Raw genomic sequence first — 20,734 nt, 5'->3', positions numbered from 1 at the left:
AATTTGTAAGTTACAGGATTTATGACTTGTGTAACTGGAAATGGCCCAATGAATCGTGGAGCAAATTTCATCGAGGGTACCCGAAGTCTAAGGTTCCGTGTAGAGAGCCATACTTTGTCACCAATATGGATAATGGGAGCAACTCTACGGTGGCGATCGGCCGTTAGTTTATATCGTTGAGTTGCTTTCAACAAATTTTCCTTAGTAGATGTCCAGATGTGGGCCAGATCTCGAACCAGAGAATGAGCTGCAGGAACCGAAGGTGCTGAGGAATGGGAGAAATCAGGAAGGATGGGATGAGCACCAAAGACAATAAAAAAGGGAGAGGAATCCATGGAGTCATGTATATGATTGTTGTGTGTGAACTCTGCCCATGGGAGCAAATTATACCAGTCGTCTTGATTGCCGGAGGAGAAGCAGCGGATGAACATCTCAAGATCCTGATTGACCCGTTCTGTCTGGCCATTCGTCTGGGGGTGATAACCTGAGAAAAACTTTAGGTTAATTCCAAGATCCTTGCAGAATGCCCTCCAGAATCGAGATATGAATTGTACCCCACGATCAGATATAATCTCTTGAGGACAGCCATGGAGCCGGAACACCTCTTTAATGAAGACTTGAGCCAGTTTAGGGGCAGAAGGCAGACCTTTAAGAGGGACAAAATGGGCCATTTTCGAAAATCTATCGACGATCACCCAAATCGTATTGAACCCTTCACTGGGCGGGAGATCGGTAATAAAATCCATGGAAATACTAGTCCAGGGACGATCAGGTACTGGTAAAGGCAGGAGCAGCCCAGAGGGATGGAATCTAGGTATTTTGTTTTGGGCACATGTAACACAAGACTTAATGAACTCTTTGAGATCCAATCGAAGAGTAGGCCACCAGTAGCTTCGGGAAAGGAGAGAACAAGATTTCTTGAACCCGGCGTGGCCAGCAAACTTAGTAGCATGAGCCCAGCGGAGGGCTTTTAAACAAAGATGGGGTTCCAGATAGGAGCGACCAACTGGAGGAGTCTTGGCCCTGGTTAGGGCGACAATACTAGAAGGCTCCAGGATGTGAGGAGGTTCAGCAGCAGGAGCGTCATCCGATTCATTAATGGACCGGGAAAGAGCATCTGCCCCAGAATTTTGAGCACCAGAGCGAAAGGTAAGTTTAAAATCAAATCGGGCAAAGAACGAAGACCATCTAGCCTGGCGAGGATTTAGACAGCGTGCCTCTCGGAGAAAGGTTAGATTTTTGTGGTCCGTAAAGACTGTCACCAGGTGTCTTGCCCCCTCAAGAAGGTGACGCCATTCCTCAAATGCAAGTTTAATGGCCAGTAATTCTTGATCGCCGATTCCATAGTTGCGTTCAGCAGAGGAAAATTTCTTAGAAAAGAACCCACAAGTCCGAAAAGTCCCAGAGAGGGATCTTTGTGAGAGGACAGCTCCTACTCCGACAGCAGATGCATCCACCTCTAGAAAAAACGGTCTCTCTTGATCCGGTTGGGATAGAACAGGAGCTGATAGAAAGGCTTCTTTCAGAGAGGTGAAAGCAGAAACGGCCTCCGGAGGCCAAACCTTTGGGTTAGCAGATCGTCTAGTGAGAGTCGTTATGGGTGCAATCAACGTAGAGAATTTATTAATGAATTGTCTATAATAGTTAGAAAATCCAATGAAGCGTTGAATAGCTTTCAAACTCAGAGGTTGAGGCCAATTGGTGATAGCGGAAACCTTCTCTGGGTCCACCTTCAAACCAGAACCTGAGACGATATACCCCAAGAATGGTATCTGAGGAACTTCAAAGATACATTTCTCCAGTTTACAGAAGAGTCTGTTTTGCCGTAAACGAAGTAGGACCTCTGGGACGTGAGACAGATGAGTGGTGATATCAGAAGAAAAGATTAGTATGTCATCCAAGTAAACTACTACTGAGTTATAGAGGAGATCCCTGAAGATTTCGTTGACAAACGATTGGAAAACAGCGGGAGCATTGCATAATCCGAAGGGCATGACGAGGTACTCGTAATGTTCGTCGCGAGTAAAAAAGGCAGTCTTCCACTCGTCGCCCTCACGTATCCGGATCAAATTGTAAGCACCCCGTAAATCGAGTTTAGAAAATATCTTGGAACCACTAATTCGGTCAAACAGTTCGGAAATGAGGGGTAGCGGGTATCTGTTTTTGACAGTGATGGCATTAAGCTGTCGATAATCGATACAGGGACGTAAGGTACCGTCCTTTTTCACAAAGAAAAAACCCGCCCCCGCAGGAGAGGTAGATCTTCTGATGAATCCACGTTGCAGGTTCTCTGAGATATACAGAGACATGGCCTGATCCTCAGGAAGAGAAAGAGGGTAGATTCTGCCCTTGGGAATGGGCCTCCCCAGTTGTAACTCAATAGGACAGTCCCATGGACGGTGAGGAGGTAGAAGCTCAGAAGCTGCCTTGGAGAACACATTCGAAAACGATAAATAAGGAGCGGGAACCTCTAGATGAGGAGAGTGCGCCAGGTAAGTTGTGGAGGAAATGCATAACTTCTTGGGTCTGACCCAACTTAAACATCTTTTGTGACATTGGGGACCCCAGGAACTGACCTGAGCTAAACTCCAATCAAATTGGGGGGCATGTAATCTAAGCCATGGCAGACCTAGGATGACTGAATTGATGGATTGGGGCAAAACCAAAAATTCGATCAGTTCAGAATGCAGAACCCCTACCGTTAGCCGGACTGATGCAGTAACCTTGGAGATGGAGCCATTGGAGACACGGTTTCCATCCACGGCAGTTAGGAATAGCGGCTGAGGCAAGTCCAGAATCGTAATTTGGAGTTGTGATGCCAAGGTGGCGGAGATGAAATTTCCGGCAGCGCCGGTATCCACAAAGGCAGAGGTCAGAAAAGGGCCACTAGGAGAGTCCAACGTGATGGTCATTAGGAAGTCTGGATTGGAGGTGGAGAAGGGAGTGGAAAATCTTACTCCTAGAACGGCCTCCCTGTCACCGACTAGGATGGTGCGTTTCCCGGCCGTTTAGGACAGGACAGCAACTGATGTCCGGATTCTCCACAGTAGAGACAGAGATTCTGCCTGAGCCTTTTCTCCCTCTCCTCAGGAGATAGCCGGGAGCGCCCAATTTGCATGGGTTCATCAGGAACAGCTGGTGTAGGGTTCTGGAACCAAGGGGCTAAGCGAGGGAAAAAACGTCTGGGAGAGGATCTCTCTCTTTCTTGAGTGCGTTCCCGAAAGCGGAGATCCACCCTATTACATAAGGATATGAGAGAGTCCAGATCCGCTGGGAGTTCACGGGACACCAATTCATCTTTGATACGATCCGTAAGACCCTGCCAGAAGGTTGCCGTGAGTGCCTCATCATTCCAGTTAAGCTCAGAAGCGAGGGTGCGGAACTGTACCGCGTATTGGCCCACCGTCAGAGAGCCTTGCCGTAAGGAGAGAAGGCTAGAGGCTGCTGAAGATACTCGGCCTGGCTCATCAAAGATCTTGCGAAAGGCTGTGATGAAGGAGGAGACATTCAGAAGAAGAGGGTCATCTCGTTCCCACAGTGGCGAAGCCCAGGCCAGGGCTTGTCCAGAAAGCAGTGACATGATGAAGGCCACCTTGGAACGCTCAGTAGAAAAGGCTCCTGCGTTGCATTCAAAGTGTATGGAGCACTGATTAAGAAATCCTCTGCATCTAGTAGGATCCCCATCGAATTTCTCTGGTGTGGGCAGCCGTAGCGAGGAGGACGCCCCAGGAGAAGGAGCGAGGACCGGAGAAATGGCTTGAGGGGGAGTGGCAACAGCAGACTGGGAGGCAGCTAGCGAAGTCTGCATGGAGTCCAGTCGGGTAGCTATACCCTGGATACACTGGAGAAGCCTGGCTTGCTCGGCGTCCTGTTGTTCAACCTTTTGGGCCAAATGCAGTAAGAGGTCCCGGGCTGAAGGTTCATTTTGGCCGTCCGTGGTCATGGCCAGAGTATTCCGTCACAAACAAAGTAATTGGAAGGTCTTACCTGCTGGTAGTAGCGCTCCTACGCAAGGAGGCGCGGAGTCTATCCACGCCCCAGGTCTTCACCAGGGAACCCCGCAAGGAGTTATGGACTTAGCTGCTGAGACGTGTCGGTCGCGGTTCTCCCAGGTAGCCACCAGCGAGGTCACGTGAACAAACGTAGTGAACAGTCCGAGGTCAAATCCGTGCAGGTAACGAGGTACAGAAGGATGAGGCAGAAGAGTAGTCAGGAAGCCGAGAGTCAGAACCAGGATAAAGTAACAGGAACCAGGGAGAATCCAAAGAATCGTCAAACAGGCAAAGGTCAACCCGGAGAAAGCAGGCAGGAGATATATATATATATATATATATATATATATATATATATATATATATATGTATAACAGGGGAGCCTAGAGACAGGTTGAGAGACTAGATACTCTGGCACCCTAGTGATGCCAGAGTCTAGTTTAAATAGAGGTGCCACCCCTGTCATTGGTGGAGTGGAGCTCGGCGGTCAGCTGATCTGACCGCCGACAGGAACTGCTGGCAAGCGTCTCCGTTGCCTAGCAACGAGACGCGATGTTCGGGCGCATGCGCCTGGGACTCCTGTGGGGCCGGAAGTGACGTCCCGTTGCCTAGCAACGGGACGAGCGGGGATTAAGAAGGTGTCCGTCCCGGCACCAGGTAAGAGTGCGGGACGGCGCCTGACAGAGATCTCCCAGTACACTGCTATAGCCAGCAACAGCTCTGCCAGAAAACAAACTAGCAGACTCAACAACTCGGAGAAAGGGCAGCCACATACCCAATTGATGATTTTTAATGATATCACATTTGAGAACTTATGACAATGTCAGTAAAAGGCAATATTGAATGAAATTAATACATGGAAATTGAAACAAAGGATGAAATGTGGGTAGATATAGGAAATAAACCAGTATCATTTAAAATGTTGTTACTAGCTTTACAGAAAGTGTTCATGGGTTAGTCTACATGGGAGCAGATAACAAGATTAAAATTGTTATTTCTTGTTGGAATGCCAAGAAAATACTACAGTTGCTAAGACTAAGGGCTAGCTTTACTACGCTACGGGTTTGAAAAAGAGGGGATGTTGCCTATAGCAACCAATCAGATTCTAGCTTTCATTTATTTAGTACCTTCTACAAAATGACAGCTAGAATCTAATTGTTAGCTATAGGCAACATCCCCACTTTTTCAAACCCGCAGCTTAGTAAATCTAGCCCTAAATGTGAAATATGTATAATTTGTCTTAAAAATAATGAAGGAAAGATAGTACCTACTAAGGTCAGACAGTTGCCTAATATAACCTTTTCTGAGGCTACAAATTAGTGTATTGATTTTATTTAATTAAGATACGTGTTGGTGGGATGAGGCCTAGTTAACTGCCTCATAGTACAACTTATTGCTAAGAAGATTTTGCCAGAATTTGTATGTAGATGTAGTTCACCCAGAGAGTGGACTAATTGCAGAGAAAAAGTGTTTCAAAGAATGTGTAATATGATGGGAATATATTAAAACTTTATACACTATACCATTCTCAAGCTTCAGAGAAAGTTGAAATAATAAATGGAGTAATTAAATAATAACTAAGCTTACTAAAGAAACAGGAATGGCACTTCTTTAGTTTATCATGGTATTAGAATCACTTCTTAACCTCTTCTTAATCTCTCTCCATATGAACTGTTATTGGACTTCAGCCAAGATACGTTATTAATCCACAGACTTCAAGCTGCATCATGATCTAACTGAGTAATATGCAAACAGTTATCTGAACAATTGCAGAAGCTTCAGAATGTCCAGAACACTTGAACAAAGACATTCAACCAGAAGCAGCTCTTGGGCCTGCACTCAGAAGAGACAACTTACAGACTATTTTATGGTAAGAAATCTCTTACACTCTGGTTCCCTTACAGACTGATGGGATGGTCCTACTAAAGACAAGTTCTATAACGACTGATACTACTTTAAAAGTTGCAAAGAAAGACATTTGGATCCATAATTCCCATTGCAAACAGGTCAAAGACCAAGCTTAAAGGAACCAGAGGACTCACAACTGAATACAGATAAAGAGACTGAGTTATGTTTAAAAGAACTCTTCAATCAAGATGGAAGTGATGATGTATAATCAGCTACAAGGTTATCGACTTATGACGCAAAGTTGTTGCCATTCTAATAGGAACAATGATACTTGAAGCCTCAACACGTTATTTATATATTTTGGAAAGGAATTGAGAAGTTGGTAAGGTGATAGCCCATCTGAAATATTAGATGAGGATGATTTTAAGACCATTTCTGCTTCTTTTCTAAACAGGAAAACCAGGGAATTCAGAAATTGTAAAGGATTACCACCAATTCCAAAATGTATTTGAGAGTATTGTGGTACTCCACCAAAAGAAAGGTGGTTAGTATGGTGATCTAATAATAATGAATATTGCTAGAGAGAATATCCAGTTGACCGATAGCATGGTATGTTAAGGGAAATGTGAGGAGTTACAAATTGTTGGGCGTGTACTAAAACTCTTTCATTGAGTACAAATATGCCAATATTACCATTTCCAGTACCTTATGAAGAATTACACACATTAGTCCTGATATAATATGTCAAAAACAAAAGTGAGATTTTAGTGATTATGGTTGAATTGTTGAAAATATATATAACTTGACTAAATCTCCGATTATAGATTTAGCACCACATATAACTGAATACATTTCTTTTGTTTAATTAAGCAATAAATAAGGTTAAAGTTATAATATCTCAAATAAAGGACAGCAACAAGTATATACATTGCTGCCGTAAAACAATAAGTACTTAAAGTGTAAGAGTTAGCAAGAATAAGTATAATACAGTGGTTATAGTGCCCGAACCATATGAGCCCGAATGTAAAGAACCGTGTACGTTTGATGTAGACAGAGATTTAGAAAATTACTTAAAATGAAAAAGCTAAACTAAAGATAGAACTTCAAACAGATGTAACTAGGTTTGAAAGATATGCCACCAAAGTACTAAAGAGTAAAATACCTACAACATGCACTTTTATTTATTAGTATAATCGACTTTTTAAGCATACACTACTAGAACCAGACTCAGACTAAGAGAAAACGATACTAGATAAAAATGTCACGTGGGTATGATAATCTCAACCATGGTGTTAGAATATTGTGGTTCATTTCTTTTACCAGGAAACTATTATTATGTTATTATATAAACATATACTGAAAATATGCATTTAAAAGGTTATTAATTAATTATGAATTATGCTGTTTAAGAAGAGTGGTTCCTCAGTTTTATACAGTGTTGAACGATGACTTGAAAGAGATAGTATTAATAAAAATAAATTCTACTCATTAATAAGTCAGTAAGACATAAAGTGTGTATAAATATTGATATCATGTTTACTTATGGAAATTATGAAATTATGGATTTATGAAATTAAACGTATGTCAGTAGTTGATAATGTGACTGAAATTTATCATGATAACTTTCATTATGTTGGATTTGAATGACAGGTATTTAAATATGAACTTTTACAACATTAAGTAGTTTTGGACTATTTAACAGCTCAAACAGGAGGATAAAGTTTAATCCTTTTGACTGAACTTGGAGTCCATTGTTTATTACCTAATCAACGACACTTCCGATCCAGAAGATATAATTACACATTATATAAACAACGCCTATAATATGAAGAAGGATTTTGATGACAAAATTATTATAAAGACTTTTTAAAATGATTCATCATGGACATGTTTAAATCCAAGCATATGGTTCTTTGGACTTGAAAAGTGGCTATCAAACCAAATGTATATTTACATGAAATTTATTGTGATAATAATTGTGGCAATATTGTTTCTGTATACTTGTTTAAAGGATAGATTGTATTGTATACAAATATTTGCGAGAGTCAAACCAATCTGAGAACAACAGTGCTGACAGAAATATATACTCCCATTCAATTAAGTATAGTCACATGAAAAAGTACCTTTTTATGTATATATTAAAGGGTGGAAAACTGTTGAAGTAATAATTAACAAAAACCCTATATTATCAATTAGTTCAATAGAATGGACCAATAAACTTGAATTTGTTTCTGTGCCTTTAATAGAACAGAGAAAAACACATATTGCATAACAAGAGACATGTTTTTCATTACTGCACAATTCATGAACAAAACAGATAAGATAATGGTCATATGATTGTATTTAGCAATATCACCAAAATATGTCCAAAAGAAATATTGACACCGTTAAAGGTCAAGCTGACCATCCAAAAGAACATGTTATTTTAATGAAAGAGTGCCAGCAGTGATGTAAGCTGGGAAGGTGTGTTTTGAAGTAAGAAGCAGCTTAATATTCTATAAAAGAATAAGTTAATCAAATATAGGGTGTCAATTGGCATTTGAGACCCTGGGCGTATGTCTGCTTCGTCCAGTATGGCTGTATCTATGTATAATACCTTTTTAATAAATTATAGAATTATATTTTGGAAACCTGCTCATCTCATTTATTATTTAAAGAGACGGAAAGAAAATAACTTTTACAGTGCGTACCTCGCCTAAGGGGTAAATTTATCAAGCTGCAAGTTTCTGGCGGGTTTGAAAAGTGATGCTGTTGCTTATAGCAAGAAGATTCTAGCTATCCTTTTGTAGAATGTACAAAATAAATGATAACTAGAATCTGATTGGTTGCTGTGGAAGCATCGATACCTTCCCTTCGTTTACACAAGTAAAGGTAAATAGCCTTCAGATACTTGAATTACTGAATTTACCACTGCAATGATCCCTAATTTAAAAGCCAGATCTGGAGCAGAGACGATTTCAGCTTTGAAACTGTGGGAACATTGGTGTCTTTTCTCCATTCAGATAAGGAAAGGTCACCAGCAGTAGACCATCTCAATTACTGAATCTATGTAAGATCGAGAATAATTAAAAACTTTTCTACTTTACTTCTCTCAATGCCGTCGACATTGAAAAATAACCTATGATCTGCCCAAAGTCATTATACTTCACATAATTTTAAATGCTTTTTTGAACTATCACTTGGACAAAATCCAGGTACCTAGTAAGGACTCATGTTGCCGTCTAATACCAAAGCATTACATTTATTGTGGATCCACAAATAGTTTTGACTAATTTACACTAGAATATTGTTTTTATACAAAGTGTAGTCCTCGATCACAAATATATTAGTGTTTGCTAAACTGAAGCTCAGTATATGTTTTTTATGAAGTGTTATTTTGTGTGGTGTTATTAAATGTAAAGTTTTAAATATATCTAATGTATTCATCACCTTGCGTATGAGTGATCATTGCTTTGATTTTAATTTCCTTTGAACAGTTCATTTTGTGATGATGGCGCTCTGTGTTATTTGAAAAAGTGAAGATGTTGCCTATAGCAACCAATCAGATTCTAGTTATCATTTATTTAGTACACTCTACAAAATGACAGCTAGAATCTGATTGGTTGCTAAAGGCAACATCTCCACTTTTTCAAATGTGCAGTTTAGTAAATATGTCCCCAAATGTCAAGAGGGTAGTGACTGCCTCTAATCCTTATGTATCAGCACCATTACAGACATAAAACATCTTGATTGACAGAGCAGTAGTAGCTTTTTTTCAACCCCATTTGATAAATTTACTACTTACGGGTATATTTACTAAACTGTGGGTTTGAAAAAGTGGAGATGTTGCTATAGCAACCAATCAGATTCTAGCTGTCATTTTGTAGAATGTACTAAATAAATGACAACTAGAATCTGATTGGTTGCTATAGGCAACATCTCCACTTTTTCAAACCCGCAGTTAGAAAATCTAGTCCTAAGTCTCTACTGCGGGTGCTGGACCCTATTGACTAGAGCCAGCACCTATTAAAAACAAAACAAACAACAGCAAAAAAAAATTACTGAGCCGTTGCCCTCCCCCCAGCCTGGAGAGGGGTAATCAAAGTTCCCTTCTGGATCTACGTCTGCTCCCTGCATGCCCATCAGACCTCCCCATATATATTGTAAATAATATTTGTAGCACAGGGCCACCCAATTTGCAATGTTATCATGGCATCTCCCAGACAGAAAATGCAGATATAGTACTGCTTATGCAAGTCAGTATAATGTACCTGTACCCCTTTTACTTGTTTTTCATGTATATATAAATGTTGTCTAGCTAAAATAAATAAATAAAGGTTTTAAATGCCTCATATCCACATTGTGACAACAAATAACGTGCAACATTTTCGGGATGTACTAAATGGATGATCACAGAAAAGGAAGGCCTATTTGATTGCCTGCAGTTAAAGTTTCTGCCGTTAGATGGCACTAACGTTTTTTTTTCACCCAATGCTTTCATAGAGAAAGAACAACTCGTATTGAAGTAGCTGTATTTAAAATAAAGTAATGTTTAATGCCTACAATATGTTTCATATCTTAAATATACACAATGAGTAAATTACGCTTTAGTATACATATCTGTTGATAAAAAAGTAACATAATAAAATGTAATAATTACAAATAAATGTACATGCATTGATGCTTTCTAGCAAAACAGCTCTATCATTTTTATTTACGTGGGATGAAGGCCTTTTAAGCATAGACATAAACACCTGGACATATGAATATTTTCTATGCATTTCCAGTGGGAAGATGGCTATATCTTTTTATTTACATGGGATGATCACATTTTAAACTTAGATATGTAAACCTAGGACTGTTTTCTATGTGTTTCCAGTGGGAAAATGTCCTGACTAGGAAGGGAGAGAGGATGAGAGAGACTGAGAGTGTGATGTGTGCGGAGAGTGGTAGGAGGAAGAGAAGGGAGAGATATTTTGTTTGTGTATTTATATATATTGTATATAATAAAATAATATATATATATATATATATATATATATATATATATATATATATATATATATATATATATATATATATATATATATATATTGTGACAGTCACTGGAAGGAGGCTAAATGGGAGAGGTATGTGTTCCAGGCCTCCTGCATTGTGTACTTTAAAACACCAGGGAGAATGTAGATGTGTGGGAAAAGCTTCCCCCAGAGTGTTTCCATGCGGTAACAAACCATGGTAAGAGTCCATGGTGTTATGTATGGAGAAAGAGAAGGGTGTGCTCCATACATAAGGCCCAGTCTGGGTCTTCTGGTCTGACAGTCTCTAAACAGACTGATCAAGAGATGCACCTGTGAGAAAAAGCAGCTAGAATATGCAATCATTGTCTCAGACCTGGGGAGGAGGTGAGTTGCCTCCTGAGATACTCTGCTATGGTGAACAATAATATATTGACTGTGTGTTTGGACACAAGGTCCAACACCAGAGAGAGAGGGTCTTGCTAAATGTATTAGCTAGTAGCCAGACGGCTAGGATTTTGTTTATATTTTGTTTGGTTTACAAGCTGGTGAATAAACTGGCTTTGAAACCTCTGGACTTGTGTGGTTTACTGCTGCTGTTCACCAAGGAGATAGTACCTATTCCCCTGATTAAACTACTAAATATATATACACATATACACACAGAGTGCTCGAAGTGTGGCGGTATGTGCCAGTATGACATAACGACACCTCTTGGCCCCACTTCCTTGCAAGCAGCCAAGGCTGGCAGAATGCGTGGTAGGCAAGGCAGGGGGTGCAATGTCTAAGAGGCATTCCGCCTGCCTTCCACCGCTTGACCTCCTGCCCAGTAAATAAATACGTGGTGCTACATCCAGTGGGGGTGGCCTGCACCGTCTCACTGACTGCTGGGCATGACATCTTCATGATAGGACACTGACAGAGAGAAGCCAGAAGACCGAAGTAAAGAAGAAGGGGAAGAGAGGAAAAAAGAAGAACAGAGAAAGGTAATTAAAGAACAGAGGGGGCAACAGTGTGATGGAGGAGGGGCAAAAGTGTAAATTTATTAAACTGCATGTTTAGTGAATTCACACTTTTGCCCTCTTTCCTTTACAAAAACCTTCCACAATTATAACTTAATCCAATAAATATAAAATACAGACTCGGACACATATTAACTTAAAAAATTAGGTCACAGTTTATTTAAAGAAATATTTTGGTGGAGGAGAAAGCATCTGGGGAACAGCTCCCAAACCAAACGAATGGATGGCCGAATGGTCCCTGAATCCACTAACCAAGGATAACCACCCTTACTGTATGGCTGGCACTAAACCTGACGTCAGAGTTACTACACCCCCTCTAGACTCACAATGACAAGTCAAGGGGTCCTCGACACAAAAGGACCAAGAGTCACCTTTACCTCGAAGAGGGCAGTTACCTGCGGCCAATTACCTATAGCGCCTTGTATATCAGTTGCTGATCGCAGTGCTTTTCCACCGAACTGTGCCTGCTCTGTATAAAGGAAAAAAAAACAAGGTTAGTGACAAACAACAAAAACCCTTAAAAAAACAATCCCTAAAAACTAGGTTGGAAGGGAGAGATTTTGTGAAGAAAAACTAAGACTGAGCAACTGACAGAGAGGACTTATATAACATCACCCTAACCACTCCCCCGCAAACTCCCATAGGCTAATTTGAAACTACCACAAAAACGTAACCCTAAATGTTCAGTATATGTGAGCCCAAACGTATTTGTTTATGTGTGTTCGGCTCAAATGCCTTTTTTGTCATAGTGAAAGGGAATAATAGGGATAAGTAAAGATGATAAAGGAGTAAGGGAGGAGCGCGAGAAGCAGGTTGTGAGGTGCAGGGCAGAGCAGGTAGGGAGGGAAAATGGGGATACTTAGAATGAAGATAGGGGCACATAGGAACTGAGAAAGGAAACAGATAATGGAAAGATAAAGAGGAACATGCCCTACCCCAACTATAAATCTGTCCCCACATTTTAATATTACCTATACCTCTAATGCAACTTGGTTTTGCCAAGGTGCAAAGTTATTGCCTTTTTTGCATTACTTCCCTTACTGAATCAGGCCCATACAGTTTGTATATAGTATCTTTATAACATAATTAGATAAGATTCACCAAGTTTATTTACATTTTGTTAATTTGTATTTCGCTAAACCACCTTCACTGCTTGTTGTATCCTCTGGAAATCCATCTGTACTGTTCCCTTTAATAGTCATTCTTGTGTAGACTGTCCAGAGCCACAAAAATAGAGATCTTTTTCTTTTGGAGCCACCGGGGGGGTGATGCATTACACATTCTCCGGAAATATCATTTTTAAAATACTCTTTCAATTATATCAGAAATGTATAGGTTCCTCAAAGCTGATTTACTCCCAGGATCACACAAGGTAATCTGCTTCCAAATAAATATACTGAGACAATGCTTCTTTCTACACATGAATAGAGGGACATGGAGATCATAAACAGGACAGAGCCCTAAAACACTTGACATGATCAAGAGGTAAATAAAGATAAGGATGAAGGGGGACAGGGCTTTTTGATATTCTTTGAACATAGGAGACAGGCCTAAAAAATGTAGGATCCAGAAACATTTTTAAAAATGTTATATTTGTAACAACGGTAACGAAAAAAAGTCACATGCCACCATTGAAAATGAATGTTATATATGAAATTATTATACACAGCATTTTTATTTTTTATACTTTCAATGCCGTAATTCCATAAGGAAAAAAACGCACACATCTAGCTATCTCCTCCCAGTGGAAATACATAGAAAACGGTTCCAGCTGTACATATCTATGCCTAAAATGTAATCATCCCATGTAAATAAAAAAAAGATATAGTAAACTTCCCACTGGAAAGGCATAGAAAACAGTCCCAGGTGAACATACTGCTGAAAATGTCATCATCCCCCATAAATAACAAAACTTTTTTTTTTTAATATAATTTACAAAGAATATATTACTACAGTATATTATTACACACTAAGGAATGCTGTAAATACAGATCAGCCATATTTCTTTATTATAGAATGCCCAATACAGACACAAAAGACTGCTTGTAGAGGGAGAGGGAATCATCCTCATCATCCCTTTGAGTGATCATCCTTTTAGTATAGCCCAACATTTTCCACTCCGTAGGGCGTTTGGACTATGTACATTTTCTTATTATTATTATTATTATTATTTTATAAAAAACACTACTGCAAACTCATATGTTATCTTCTGTAATTGCAAATTCAAGCAGCATATTTAAAAGAACGTCAGTGCGTCCAATTGGAAAGGGAAGTGAGACAGACAGGTCCGAAACAGAGCTGTGATCCAATAAAACAGAATTAAATAGAATTATAAGTGAGCAAAGTTATTATCCATACTTTTTTATTTTTAAACTGGGTTCCATATATCAACCTCTGGCTGTTCTTCTTACTACATTTGCTCTCCCCTGCATGCCAGGCAGCCAGTAACACTAATACTGCCAAACATCACCCGGCTCTGACATAAACAAGCTCCAATCAGCTACTGGATTAGGGGCGTGTTTTGGGAGCTTCACTTTCACTCGCAATGGTAACTGGGAGTTGCAGTCCGATTTCGTAACGATCTGAGGTAGACACCGCAATAGAGACTACATGTCCCAGAGAGCCGCACCCGCGAAACTTCTCATTGGCTGAATGAGCCTAACATTCACACAAATACACCCAAAGGGCGCCATGAATAATGACAACACATTAGGTCAGAGGTTGGCAACCAGCGACTTTACGGTAATTGGAGATATACAAGTCCCATGATGCCTTGCGTCTAGGTGATAGCAGTGGAGAGGTGGTGTACACGTTGGCTAACCTTCCTTTAGATGGGGCAGGTCTTATCGTGTTTGTTAAGTACACTGTTTTACTAGGGCTTAGGAGGATCACCCCAAAGGGAGTTAGAGAACAGCCCTCATAAATTGCAGAGGCCAATAGTTTGCATAGTTGCCAACAGTCCCTAATTTCCAGGGATAATTCCAGGTTTTAGAGATGTGTCCCTGGAAATGTGCTACTTTTCAATATTGACCAGCAGTACATTAAAATATTTTTTTTACTTTTACTGTCTTTTATGTTACACCCCATCTATTCCTTGTTATTTGTCATCACCATTTATGTGTATTACACTTAGAGATGAGCGGGCTCGGATATCTGAAATCCGAGCCCACCCGAACGTTGCCGATCCGAGACAGATACGGGTATACCCACCAATTGCAAAACTGAAACCGAGGCTCTGAGTCATAATCCCGCTGTCGGATCTTGCTATACTCGGATCCTATAAATTCCCCGCTAGTCGCCGCCATCTTCACTCGGGCATTGATCAGGGTAGAGGGAGGTTGTGTTAGGTGGTCCTCTGTCTTGCTATATCTCGTGCTGTGCTGTTCAGTGCTGTGCTGTGCTGTGTTCTGCTCAGTCCAGTGGTGCTGTGTCCTGTGCTCTGTCCTTCTGAGTTCAGTGGTGCTGCTGGGTCCTGTACTGTGTCCTGTTCAGTCCAGTGGTGCTGTGTCCTGTGCTCTGTCCTTCTGAGTTCAGTGCTGCTGCTGGGTCCTGTGCTGTGTCCTGTTCAGTACAGTGGTGCTGTGTCCTGTGCTCTGTCTTTCTAAAGGCATTGCTATTTCCCCATTATTCCCAAATTATAAAAAATGTAAAAAAAAGTTATAAAAAAAATTACAAAAGAAAAAAAAAAAAAATATCCCAAAACAATCCTGCAGTATAAGTCCATTGGTATACTGCTATATTACAAAGTTCACTGATTCTGCAGTATAAGTTCAGTGGTACTGCTATATTACAAAGTTCACTGATTCAGCAGTATAAGTCCAGTGGTACTGATATATTACAAAGTTCACTGACTCAGCAGTATAAGTCCAGTGGTACTGATATATTACAAAGTTCACTGATTCAGCAGTATAAGTCCAGGGTTACTGCTATTACAAAGTTCACTGATTCAGCAGTATAAGTCCAGTGGTACTGATATATTACAAAGTTCACTGATTCAGCATTATAAGTCCAGTGGTACTGATATATCACAAAGTTCACTGATTCAGCAGTATAAGTCCAGTGGTACTGATATATTACAAAGTTCACTGATTCAGCAGTATAAGTCCAGTGGTACTCTCCTGTGCCGCATATCATTTTTAAAGGCTTTGCCGAGTGTGTGTGGCTTAGGGGTACGCTCTCTTGTGCTACATATAATGGAAAACCAAAATTTGGAGGATAAAGTAGGGAAAGATCAAGACCCACTTCCTCCTAATGCTGAAGCTGCTGCCACTAGTCATGACATAGACGATAAAATGCCATCAACGTCGTCTGGCAAGCCCGATGCCCAATCTCCTAGTACAGGGCATGTAAAATCCAAAAAGCCCAAGTTCTCAAAAAATAGCAAAAAGAGAAACTTAAAATCATCTGAGGAAAAACGTAAAGTTGGCAATATGCCATTTACGACACGTAGTGGCAAGGAACGGCTTAGGCCCTGGCCCGTGTTCATGACTAGTGGTCCAGCTTCACCCAAGGATCTAAGCCCTCCCCCCCCCCCCCCCCTACAAAAAATTTAAGAGAGTTATGCTGTCAGCAACAACAACAAAACAGCAAAGAACTCTGCCTTCTAAACAGATGACATCACAAATCCCCAAGGCGAGTCCAAGGGTGTTGGTGGTTGTGAAGCCTGACCTTCCCATCACTGTACGGGAAGAGGTGACTCCATCCAGCATTTGCAGCACGCCCTCTGCATATGCTGGAAGGATCACCCACAGTCCAGTTACAGATTTGGCTAATGAAGGTGTGAATGTTGTACACCGGGAGGAGGATATTGATGTAGCTGGCGCTGAGGAGGATGTTGATGATTATGATGCAGACAGATACCAAATTGCCTTTCTCAATTTCTATTTATATTCTAGATTATATAACGGCTGAATAGTTTTCTATTTTACTCCTAGTGGAGAGGGGATCTGATGCAGACAGATACCAAACAGCCTTTGTCCATTTCTTTGTATATTTGAATTTCTATTTCTACAGTCTATGCAGGCTGCTTTTTTTATATTCAACTACAAGTGTAGTGCGGGGGGGGAGTGGCATAGATAGCCACCAAAGTAACGTGGTCCATTTAATTTCACTTTCTAGCTCCACAATCTGTGCAGCCTGCTTTTTTTATCTTCAAAGTATTTACAAGCCTTGCAATCTAAATTAACTAGAGGTAGTGACGTGCTAGAACTCCACCCTCTATATGCTGCAGAGGATGGAGGAGCATCAAAAGGCCATTCAAGCCTACACAGCCACCTACGACATAGGAAAAAGAGTGGGGATGCGCCTGAGTCAAGCGCACTGGAGAATGATTTCCGTGTTGTGCAAGGTTCTGCAGCCATTTGAACTTGCCACACGAGAAGTAAGTTCCGACACTGCCAGCTTGAGTCAGGTGATTCCCCTGATCAGGCTTTTGCAGAAGCAGCTGGAGAAAGTGAGGGAGGAGCTGGTACACCATTGCGATTCCACCAAGCATGTAGCTCTTGTGGATGAAGCCCTTCGTACGCTTTGCCAGGATCCGAGGGTGGTCAGTCTTTTAAAGTCAGAGGAATACATTCTGCTCGATCCTCGGTTTAAAGCGTATGTTGTGTCTGTTTCCGGCGGACACATGTCTACAGCGGTGCAAAGACCTGCTGATCAGGAGATTGTCATCTGAAGAGGACCGTGACATGCCACCAGCTCCACCTTCATTTTCATCACTGTTTGTGCAGTTCCAAAAAAGAGGAACTGCCATTTCTATTGCTACCTTCTTTCTATATTTAAAAAAAAAAACAACTGCCATTTCTAGTACTACCTTCTTTCTTTCTCTATTTAAAAGAAACTAAATAACTGCCATTTATAGTACTACCTTCATTCTTTCTCTATTTAAAAAAAAATAAATAACTGACATTTATAGTACTACCTTCTTTTTTTCTCTATTTAAAAGAAACTAAATAACTGCCATTTCTAGTACTACCTTCTTTCTTTCTATATTTAAAATAAAAAAAAACCTGCCATTTCTAGTACTACCTTCTTTCTTTCTCTATTTAAAAGAAACTAAATAACTGCCATTTCTAGTACTACCTTCTTTCTTTCTATATTTAAAACAAAAAAAAAACCTGTCATTTCTATTACTACGTTAATTGTTTGTGCAGTCACAAAAAAGAGGAACTGCGCCCTTAACTGCTATGTTGGTTTTAGACGTCCATCCGGTGTCCGCCATCTGTTCCCTGGAATTCAGACCAGTTGAGGGTTTTTTTATTATATTGTGGCCCCGGTATCAAATTGGGTACCGGGGCCACTCCTCTACGCAGTCCAGATACAATTTTTGGTGTAATTAAGACCAGTTGATGCCGGTTTTCTTATTATATTGTGGGGACCACTCCTCTACGCAGTCCAGATACAATTTTTGGTGTAATTAAGACCAGTTGATGCCGGTTTTCTTATTATATTGTGGGGACCACTCCTCTATGCAGTCCAGATACAATTTTTGGTGTAATTAAGACCAGTTGATGCCGGTTTTCTTATTATATTGTGGGGACCACTCCTCTACACAGTCCAGATACAATTTTTGGTGTAATTAAGACCAGTTGATGGTTTTCTTATATTGTGGGGACCACTCCTCTACGCAGTCCAGGTACAATTTTTGGTGTAATTAAGACCAGTTGATGGTTTTCTTATTATATTGTGGGGACCACTCCACTACACAGTCCAGAAAGATACCTCGTTCCAACATTTTGGACTAATAACAATATTGTGAGGTGTTCAGAATACACTGTAAATTAGTGGAAATAATTGTTATTGAATGTTATTGAGGTTAATAATAGCGTAGGAGTGAAAATAAGCCCAAAAACTTGATTTTTTAACTTTTTATGCTTTTTTCAAAAAAAATCCGAATCCAAAACCTTAAATCCGAACCAAAACCTTTCGGCAGGTGTTTTGCGAAACAAATCCGAACCCAAAACCTCAAGCAAATCCAAAACACAAAACACGAGACACCAAAAGTCGCCGGTGCACATCCCTAATTACACTACCAATTCTGCAGCGCTGTACTGATAATTTTTGTGTCCCTCACATCAGTACTTGCCCTATTGGAGCTTACAGTCTATGGACAGAGACACACACACTCACTCTCTCTGGTTAGCAGCCAATTAACCTATTAGTATGTTTTTGGAGTATGGGAGGAAACTGGAGCACCATGCAAACACAGATAAAGCCCTGGGCAGGAATCAAATGCATGCATTGCAAGGCAGAAGTGCTAACCACCGAGCCATGGTTTATAAATGGATATTTATTGAACATAATTTTAAATGCAAAAAAGTATGTTATAATCAAATTGAGAAAACCTGACATGATTAGATGTATCATTTGAAATGTTGTTAATATGTTGGCAACTAAATATCTTGCATATTAGAAAATGTATCTTGCTTCAGGAAATTATATATATATATATATATATTATTTTATTTACCCAGTGTTTTCCAAATCCTTTCCTCAGGGACCCCTAACAGTACATGTTTTCCATATCTCCTGGAGCACAGGTGAATTCATCACTAACACATTTTACATTGTCCACATGTGAAGCTAATTATTTCACTTGTGACCTAGAAAACCTGCACTGTTAGGGCTCCCGGAGGCACAAGTCATAACACGTTTGCTACCAGTCACAGTGAGCTCATCATTGGCTTCCCCAATGTGTTTACCAGTGGTAAAAACATTGAATGGAATATTATCAGTTTGGAATAATGCAACACACGCAAACACTAGTAAAATTTTGTGTGTGTATCATGATATTGGAAGCAATGGGTGATATTTTCAGACCCATTTACATTGCATTTAAATGCTATTGAAACACATCATATGCAAATAAATATTTTTTTTGAATAAGCAAATGCTCGTTACGTTTTTAATGTGATAGTAGGGCAGCTCAGTGGTTGGCACTTCTGCCTCAAGCACTGGGATGAGTTCAATGCCCGATCATTGCATTATCTGTGTGGAGTTTGTATGTTCTGCCCGTATTGGTGTGAGTTTCCTCTGGGTGCTTCAGTTTCTTCCCACACTCCAAAAACATACTAGTAGGTTAATTGGCTGCTATCAAACTGACTCTAGTCTTCTGTGCGTGTGTGTGTTAGGGAATTTTTATTGTAAGCGCCATCAGAGCAAGGACTGATGTGAGTGATTTCTCTACAACGCTCCGGAATTAGTGGCGCTATATTAATAAATGATGATAGTGCTGTACAGGTATTCTTCTTTGTCATTTTAATTTTTACTCACAGTGTAAATCCTCTACTTTCGCTCTGATACTACATTCCTTATGCATGACATAAATTGCTTCTGTGTTTTCTAAGGAACTTGCCTTTTTTTTTGGGCCATGTAGTCTTCCTAGGTTGCATGAGGGTTGTGACCAAAAATTATCAGATGATAATGCAGGTAGCTGCAGCACATTAAGATGATCACAAAGTGCAGTAAGTTAATGGCTGATGTATCTTTTATAATTATTGTTTGTAATTTTCCACACACTGCTGAGCAGCATCGGACAGTGGGCTGTGTAGCTATACAAGGCAGACTTGAAAACAAAAGCTTTGGGTGGGACCCAAGCTGCCCATGAGTAATGTTACAGTTTAGTGGGAAAATATCAGACCTGAGAGGAGAGATTCAATCGTGGCTCAGAGTGGAAATTGTGACAGACACAATGTTACTGTGGCTGAATCACTTATAAATAACTTATTTCTGGCTGGACCACGTTTAAATAACTTATTGTAGATATTTATTTTAATTAGGAGTGCAGTACACCTCTGTATATCATTGCAAATGTACTTTTCTTTTTGTATTGGTGTTTGTTTTGTATGGAAATGTATAGACTTCTGAGACAGTATGTCAT

General features: G+C 40.2%; 1 protein-coding gene across 8 annotated transcripts in view; it reads right to left on the bottom strand.

Annotated features, from left to right (window-relative positions):
* Positions 1 to 14,342, bottom strand: part of LOC142109128 (embryonic protein UVS.2-like) — a 77,520-nt gene extending 63,178 nt beyond the window's left edge. For 2 of the 8 annotated variants that reach the window (XM_075193185.1, XM_075193179.1), the window contains exons 1-3: positions 14,215 to 14,342; positions 13,001 to 13,270; positions 12,266 to 12,325 (exon numbers count right to left, since the gene is read on the bottom strand). Coding sequence is in view for 4 of the 8 variants with exons in the window: in XM_075193179.1 (XP_075049280.1) it covers positions 12,266 to 12,325; positions 13,001 to 13,130 (190 nt within the window). In the remaining 4 variants the exon portion in view is untranslated. The other 6 variants (XM_075193184.1, XM_075193176.1, XM_075193178.1 and 3 more) reach the window with 6 other exon arrangements.
* Between the last annotated feature and the right edge of the window lie 6,392 nt (positions 14,343 to 20,734).

This window comes from Mixophyes fleayi, chromosome 12 (assembly GCF_038048845.1).
Source record: "Mixophyes fleayi isolate aMixFle1 chromosome 12, aMixFle1.hap1, whole genome shotgun sequence".
NCBI classification, from domain to species: Eukaryota; Metazoa; Chordata; class Amphibia; order Anura; family Limnodynastidae; genus Mixophyes; species Mixophyes fleayi.
This window is presented reverse-complemented; position numbering and strand designations above follow the sequence as displayed.